This window comes from Phaseolus vulgaris, chromosome 8, assembly GCF_051622355.1.
Source record: "Phaseolus vulgaris cultivar YP4 chromosome 8, ASM5162235v1, whole genome shotgun sequence".
Taxonomy (NCBI): domain Eukaryota; kingdom Viridiplantae; phylum Streptophyta; class Magnoliopsida; order Fabales; family Fabaceae; genus Phaseolus; species Phaseolus vulgaris.
In genome coordinates, this window is record NC_143505.1 from 23,804,551 (window position 1) to 23,813,295 (window position 8,745).

The 8,745-nt window shown below is 34.2% G+C and overlaps 1 protein-coding gene across 1 annotated transcript; it reads left to right on the forward strand.

The window, feature by feature from the left end:
• The first annotated feature begins 2,013 nt into the window (after positions 1–2,013).
• On the forward strand, positions 2,014–6,577 carry LOC137825558 (SNF2 domain-containing protein CLASSY 4-like). The gene is made up of 3 exons (XM_068631253.2): positions 2,014–3,678; positions 3,993–4,145; positions 4,511–6,577. Exons 1-3 carry the CDS (start codon positions 2,110–2,112, stop codon positions 6,452–6,454), a joined length of 3,666 nt encoding a protein of 1,221 aa, XP_068487354.2. The 5' UTR covers positions 2,014–2,109; the 3' UTR covers positions 6,455–6,577.
• The last annotated feature ends 2,168 nt before the right edge of the window (positions 6,578–8,745 follow it).

The window sequence follows — 8,745 nt, forward strand, 5'->3', positions numbered from 1 at the left end:
AAAAAACTTTTGAAGTTAATATTGATTTAGAAAAATGAAGCATATAACTAGGATATTATCCCATTAATTATATTTCAAAAAACCTTTGATATAGAAACAATTTAAACTCTATTTTTTGAAGACTAATATTTCCCAGTTTCTTTCTAAAAAATTTAATCAAATAATCTTATTTGAAAATAATGTTTTTCTATAATTTAGTAATGTCAAATAAGATTTGGAAAACACAAACGCAGTGTAATAAAATATTCCAAGAATGGAAAGATCAAGCATGGACACTTCCCTGCTATTGTGTTTCATCTGATGCTTAGGCATGCATCTAATGCTTGTGAACTTGTGCATTTGTCTTGTGTTTCCTAAGGGGTTTCGTCTGTTGTGAGTTTTTGATAAGTTCATCAATACTAGGTTCGTCTGATCATTCTCAACTACATCGTCTCATCCTTCTTTTGATGTGTTCTTTCTACGAACTTCGTCTGATACGTCCTTTACGATAGTTTCTTCTTATGTGATGCTTTTATATCTGATTGTATTTTCAGCCTAATATTCTTTCTTTTTAAATGTTCTCTTTGAATATATTATCTAATTATAGAATGAACAAAAAGATTGGATCGTCTAACGAGTGTTATCATTATTTTGCCTAATTTTTCTGTTGTTGTAGTGAGTCTTGCTTTTTTTTTCTCTTTTGTTTTTGTTTGATTTTCTACTACATATAAGTGAGCTTTGTCATATCACACACCTTATAATGTTTGTTATCATCAAAACATATAGACGCTCATAATATGAGATCGTCGGATGGATATTGGTTCGTCTACCAACTCAACAATGACACCAAATTCACCCAATTTGGGCAAACACAAAAACTCATTGTTGTGTTAACCAAGACAAGATTTGTTGATAATTTTTCCAAACCTTCTTAATATCATTGCAAACCCATTTGAAATTATTTAGCATTTAGAGGGATAAAAACACTCGACTCCTAATTTTCTTTTTAACTCTCAACACCAAAATTTAACTAGTGATGACAAACATAAAAAGTGACTTACTGGATAAACAAATTAAAGATAATTTGGTTTCACCCTAAACCTTCTCAACATCATTGGGGATCCATTTGAAGTTATTTAACATCAAAAGGGCTAAAAGTTCTTTAAAGCACAATTTCTTACTCACGATAACAAAGTATATTAGTTAAAAAAAAACATAAAAATTATTCACTAGGTCAACCAACTCAAGATAGGTCAACCAATTCAAGATGGATTGATTTGTTTGTCCAAACCTCCCAAATATAATTGGGAGTCAATTTAAAATTGTTTAACATCAAAAGACAAAAATATCAATTGCAAGTCAATTTGAAGTTGTATCAAGTACAATTATTTTGTTCTTATGATACCAAATTCAAATAGTCAGTGTTCTGAATATTTTATTAAGTCTTCTAACTCAAACTCAAGATGAGTTGTTTCAGTCATTAAACCTTTTTCAACATTGTTGGGGTCGATTCTATAGCATTAAAACATTTGAGGGCAATTTTTTTACAAACGAATTAGGATTTTTTCTCAAAAGAATTCTATTTTACGCAAAATAATAAAACTCAAAGAACAAGATAGTAATTTTTCAGAAATTAAACTTTTATTTATTAAATATTATTTAAGAAAAGAAAATATAAGGTTAGAATGGGGTTATCTTGAAATTCAATTTTTCTTTGCTTTACAAACAGGTTTATTTCTGTAATTAAATTTTAAAGAATTTTATTTTTGTAAATATTTTTGCAAATGGATTTCTTATAAAAAATTTACAAAAATTAGTGTTGAAAATATAAACTTTCAACGTTAGTGTCATTCGTTACATGTCAAATGAGTTATTTCCATCAGTCAATTCTCCTTGGTTCTTGGCGCCAAATTTACGAGTTCCTAAATCCATTCATTCTCGCCGGTGTTCTCTCTCATAGTTTTTCTTTTTTTAAAACGTTATTATGATATAATGATATTTTTTTTTTAATTTTCTCGTTCCGTCATGCCGCGTTCTCCGGCCACCACTTAGAGAAACAGGAACGATTTTGGTTTGCAGAGAGAAAATAGAAGAAAGAAATTTCTTTCCTTTATTTTGTTGCTGTTTTTGATGAGTGAAATGAATCGAGGGGCTCCCATTGCTTGCAGGACGCGTAACAACAAGAGAAAGTTGTTTGAGAATGCTTTACTAATGAGTCGGAAGAGGAAGAAGGCGCGGGAACAAGAAGCTATTTTCTCCAATGGTGTAGGTGCAAGTGTGAAAGTTGAACCTGGGTCCGTCGCTTCGTTGACATCTTCTGCTGCTCTTGCAATGAACTGTGAAATAGTATCGGAACGTGGTTCTCAGCGTCTGGGAGAGCATATGGGCGACCCTATTGTAATCAGTGATGGTGATGATGGCAGTGAGGCTGAAGAGGGGTTGAGGGATCCTGAGAGCGATATATTTTGGGTTAAAGTGGAAAGCAAGAGTGAGGAGGATGAAGGGTCTTTAGTGTTGGGTGATAAAGTTGGGAACTTTGGCGATGATGACTATGGCCGTGAATATGAAAACCCGGTTGCATTGTCGACTGATGAAGATGAGGATGATCATGGTGATTTGCTTGTGTCTTCAACTGAGAGTGAGGATGATGAGACGAGCGATGAAGATTTTCTGGTTACCAATGATGGCGATGATGATGGGTTTGAGACTGAAGACTCAACGAGTGACGACAGTGATGGCGATGATGGTTGTTGTTGTGGTGGTGATGTGAGGGGGGTTCACAGGAAGACGGTGAAGGGTATGGTGAGAAAGATGGAGAGTGATACTGAAAGCAGTGGAATTTGCAAAAGGAAAGGTGAAAGGAAAGGTAATGATCAGGTAGATGAGGAGGAGCAATGGATTGGCGCTGATTGTACTAGTGCGACCTCTAGTAAATCTGAGATTTACAAGAAGGAAGGAAAACATGCAACACATAAACATGAAGCAAAGAGAGTGCAAAATGTCATTGCTGATTTTGAAGTCTGTGGTGTTCACGGGGGAAATTCAGGTTGTTCTCTGCCTTCTGAAGTCCTGGAGAATATGAAAAAAAGTGATAGAGGTGATCAAAGTGCGACATTGCAGCAACAGATAGGAGATTCAACTGTGGTCGAGAAGAGCGGGAGCAAAAAACATATCAATGCCATTGACCGGGTGAATACTGATGTAATTGAAAGAAAAGAGAATCAACACAACAAAGGAACAGGTCTGAGGAGTGTTTCTTTTAGTCCAAAAAACCAAGAGAAGATAGGAGATTCTGCTAAAATTGTAATGGAAAAGGACAAGGAAGGGAAACATAAATATTGGTTTAATAGCAATAACCGTGAGAAGGTCAGGGTGGTGGATGATGAAACTGGTGACAAAGAGTTGCATGAACTCCTAAGGATGCCATCTACATTGAAAAACAAATGTTATAAATTTTTTACTGAATGTTTTATGGGCAAGAGTAATTCGGTTAAGGATGATTCAAATAAGTTGGATGAAAAGGATGATGATGTTGCTGAGGGTCAGACTCAGCCATTAGTTTCTAGGCAGCCAATCCCTTTTCATTGTGGCTTTATGAACGAAGAAGAACCTATAGAAAAGTCAGAGCAAGAGAAGGAGTTAGATGTGTTGTGGGGTGAAATGGATATGTTGCTTCGAGTTGAAGAAATTGGGACCCAGGTAAATCTCTTTCACTAGTTGAAAGACTAAAGAAAAGTACATAAATGATGTTAAGAACCTAAATTTTAAGTTGGTATTTTTAGGTATATTTGTAGGGCTTAAGAAGGATGCTAGTGGTGTGGTGATAGCATGTTATTTTGAATATTTGAGTTCGGTCTTGAATTCTTCATGAATTCATATATGTTCGAACAAAATGTTATTTATATGAGAGGAGTAGTGTTTTTGGTTTTTGTATTTCTCACATAGCATTCATAACCAACAATGCAATGCAAACACTCGAAGTTAGTAACTAACTTTGTATGTTTTAATTCCAGGTTAATAATATAGGGACAAATGAAGCAAGAGAAAACGAAGAAAGTCCAGCCTCGAAGTGCAAGCATGACACTATTTTTAACGAGCAGATTGGAATATATTGTAGATGGTGTGGTTGGATCGAGACTGAAATCAAATATATCACGCCACCATTTGTAAGAACTGTCTGGACTTGATGATTATTTATAGAAAAACAATTTCATTACGTTTGGATGTTAAGTATACTTTGTAATTGGCAATTTTTGTCCTAGTATCTTTTCACTTATGAACTTAGGCAAAAAAGTAGATATGTGTTATTATCTGTTGAACTATGAAACATCACTATTGTTAAGTATGTATGTGTTTTTTTCTTTTTAAAAAAGAAAAAACAGGGATTGACTGCTGCTGCGGAAACCATAGGACTTAAATAAGTTTTTGCTACTTTGTGTTTTGTTCTGATTTGATGTCATGCTTAATGAAATCCATAGGTTGATAAAAATTACTGAAGTACGAGTCATTTTTGGGGTTGTGCTTAATATAGGTGGATTCTGAAAGATATGGTGGTAGAAGGGTGGCATCTGATGGAGGTAACATCTCGAAATTGGATAGGGCTCTGTTGAATGAGTATGATGATGACTTGGAGGAAATTTGGTCTCACAATGAAGGCACAGTTTGGGACCTTATTCCTAACATTAAACAAAGCTTGTATCCTCATCAACAAGAAGGGTTTGAGTTTATTTGGACAAACTTGGGAGGAACTAATGACCTCGCCAAATTGAAGACTGTTAACCCATGCAATGAAGGTGGCTGCATTATTTCTCATGCTCCTGGAACAGGAAAGACGAGGTTGACCATGGTGTTTCTTCAGACATATTTGCAATTGTTTCCAAAGTGTCTACCTGTTATCATTGCTCCTTCCAACATATTGCTTACTTGGGAAGACGAGCTGAGAAAGTGGAACTTAGGAATTCCATTCCATAACTTGAACAGTACTGAATTATCAGGAAAGGAACAAGTCATCAATGAAGTTGATTGGTCTGGCAATCAGAGGCAGAATAAGGATGCCATACGGATGGTGAAGTTGTGTTCATGGTACAAAGAGAAGAGCATTCTATTAATCAGCTACAACTTGTATGAGAAGCTAGCAGGGGCCACGTCTGAGGGTGATGGGGAAAAAGATAAGAATAATGGAAAGATCGAGAAAAAGAAACATGCAAGGACAAGGGAGTACATTGAAAGTGGAATGGGAAAGGTTCTGCGTGACTATCCTGGTTTGCTAGTACTTGACGAAGGACACACTCCTCGGAATCAGAATAGTTATATTTGGAAGGTTCTTTCTGAAAGTAGAACTCAGAAGCGAATTCTTCTCTCAGGGACTCCTTTTCAGAACAACTTTTTGGAACTTTACAATATTTTGTGCTTAATGAAACCATCCTTTCCTGACAGCATCCCACAAGAACTCAAGAAGTTTTGCCAAAGTAGACTTATGCACCGAAGGAAAGCATCAAAAGACATGAGTTGGGAACCTGTTTCTTCTCGAAATCCAGCTGATGAAAAAATAAAACAGCTAAATTTGCTGATGAACCCCTTTGTTCATGTTCACGACGGTAGCATTCTTCAGAAGAACCTTCCTGGGTTGAGAGAATGTGTGTTGGTTCTGAAGCCAGACACTTTTCAGCAAGAAACTCTAGAGAGCATTGAATACGCTCAAAACGTTCTAAACTTTGAACACAAGTTGGCCTTGGTCTCAGTCCATCCATCCCTTTTCCTCAGCTGCTCTTTGTCAAAAAAAGAAGAATCCATTGTTGACAAGGGTAAGTTGGAAAAAGTTAGATTGAACCCTTATGCAGGAGTGAAAACCAAATTTCTGATCGAGTTTATAAGACTATGTGATGCAGTTAATGAGAAAGTCCTTGTTTTCAGCCAATTCATTGATACTTTAAACTTAATCAAGGACCAGCTCGAGTCAGCCTTCAATTGGACTTTGGGGATGGAAGTGTTATATATGTATGGCAAGCTTGACCAAAAACAAAAACAGTTCCTCATTAATAGTTTCAATGAAGCAAATAGCCAAGCAAAGGTGTTACTTGCTTCTATAAAAGCATCTTCTGAAGGCATTAGCTTAGTTGGAGCTTCAAGGGTCGTGATTCTTGATGTTGTTTGGAATCCCTCAGTCGAAAGGCAAGCTATTTGCCGAGCATACAGACTAGGACAAAAGAAGGTTGTTTTCACTTATCATCTACTTGCCCAGGGCACCCCTGAATGCACCAAATACTGCAAACAAGCAGAAAAGAACCGGTTATCTGAACTGGTTTTCTCAAATAGAAATGCTGAAAGCGATAAGATCAAGAGAAGGGGAGTAATGCTTGAGGATTTTGAAGATAGAGTTCTTGATCTCCTGGTTCAGCATGAAAAACTCAAGGAGATGATTGGTGAATGTATAATCCAACCTAAGAAGAGAGATTTGGAGATTTTGGGCCCCTGATCCTTTGATTATTGGAATTTCGTTAAGTTAGATACGAATGAATCATATTTTTTGTTGCTAATGGTTAAATACCAAAGTTCTTTATTGGCTCCTTGATTGTGTGCCGATATGTTTGTTGCACAATTTATATCCAGAATCTTTTAGTGTGATGTTGAATTTTGAAGCTGTTTAGTCTTGCCTGTATGAACAGATTACTGCTTGAACAACTCGGGGCAGCTAGCAACCTAAATGCAATTGCAAACTCAATTTGTGAAATTTGATAAAGGTGTGACTCAAGTAGGAAGAGTCACTACTATAGCTTGAATAATTTTACATAGACTTATTAACCATAGATTAGACAATTGTTTATGTAATTCTTGTTGCAAAATATGCTTTATGAGAAGAGGTCGATTGTAGATGTTCACGTCACATGATAGGTACAAGGTCTACGTTTCTCGATCTTAGATGCATGAAGGTTAGAAGGTGGTCTTCGGAGGAATCAGAAAGGGTAAGATCTTTGGAATCGATATTGTCGATATTTCTACCTTTGTTTCAATTAAAAATGTTTTGTATGTTGAATAACTCATATATAACTACTAAGCATATGTCAACTGTACGTTGAAGACTTTGCTTTCCTGGTAAATGGTTCAACATATTCCACGTGGTGTCACTAGTCATTATAATCTATACCAGTGTTCCTTTACTAAGATCAAACCTTTGTTGGGCCAAGACGCTGAAGAAGTTGTTGCGCGTAGACGCTTAAGGGAGGACTGGTGATGAAGTTCTTTCTTTGGTTTGGAATGATTTTGTTGAATGGAGAAGACATGACAGCGAAAAATAGGATCAAAAATGGGTTTGGAACAATGGGTGTTGTAGGAGAATCGTATTAGGATAGAGGTCAAACTAACCTTCTAGTTATTTCTAAGGCTTTTACACTAAAGAGTGAAACCAAAAGAAAAGAGAGACTTAACAAAATTTGCACTCTAGATTTCGTTGTTGAGCTGCGAAGAAAGTTAAATATATATATATATATATAATTACTATTTATATAAAATTTACTATTTTATCCTTTTATTTTAAACAAATTAATATTATTTTATTTAAAATAGAATTATAATTAAAATATAAAAAATTATAATTAAGATTATAAAAAAAATATATTGTAAAATAACATAATTAATCATTATATATATATATATATAGATAATAAATTATAAACATAAATAATAATAATAAAGAAATAAATTTATATAATAATTATATTAACTACAAAAAATTAAAGATAAAAATAATAATGTTATTTAATATAAAAATAAGTTTTTATCAAATATTTATAATTATAAATATTTAAATAATATTTTAAATAAAAATAATTATAATTTATAAATAAATAAATCAAATTATGTTTTTAACAATTTTTAAATATAAGGGTAAATTTGTAATTATCAATTAAAAAAATATAATTTCAATCACATCCATCACATCACCCACAAACTTTTATAAATTTTTTTTATTCTTTTTACCTTAATCCAAACATCCTAACTTTCTTTACCCTTTCCCTTCAAATCATCTCAAATTCACTCCATCATTTCCACTTCTTAATCCAAACAAAGCATTAGAGAAATTTTGAAACCAAACAAACATATATTATTTTACAATTCAAGTCTTAATTTTACATAAGAGAAGCTCTCTATTTATAGAGATAAAGTGACTATTAAAACTCTAAAAAACTCTTCATTGGTGGCAATCCATGTCTCTAAAAGCTCTCCATTGACAAGTTGACATGTGGCACAAGGGAGAGAAGACAAGGAAGGAGGTGCCTCATATGTTTCAAGAAGAGGAAAAGTCACTTTGTGGAGAAGGAAGGAAGGTGCCATGTTGGAAGGATTTTGTGGGGGCCAAGCTGACTTCCTTTTGGACTTTTGATTATCTGCAAGATTAAAATCTCCGAATACAAGGTTCAAAATTCTTAAAAAAAATTAAAGACAAAAATTAAATTCCTATGTACTTTATACAAGTTTTACAACACTTCAAAAGGAGAATTTTTTAGAAAAAAATCTTCTGATCCAAACTTTTTTTTTTAGCCTAATTATTTTGGTAGCTGGGATGGTACTCCATCAACTTGTTAAAGGAAAATACCATCTACATTATAGAATGGCATCTTGCTACTGTAGAGTCCTTCCCTTAATGTAAGGCCAAGTTAGACACTATCAGACCAGAAGTTGAGAAGATTTTAGATTTGAGTATGAATGCTTCCACTAAACTACCTAAGACTGTTGTTGTTCATAATCAAGTGCTTGAAGTTGATGTTG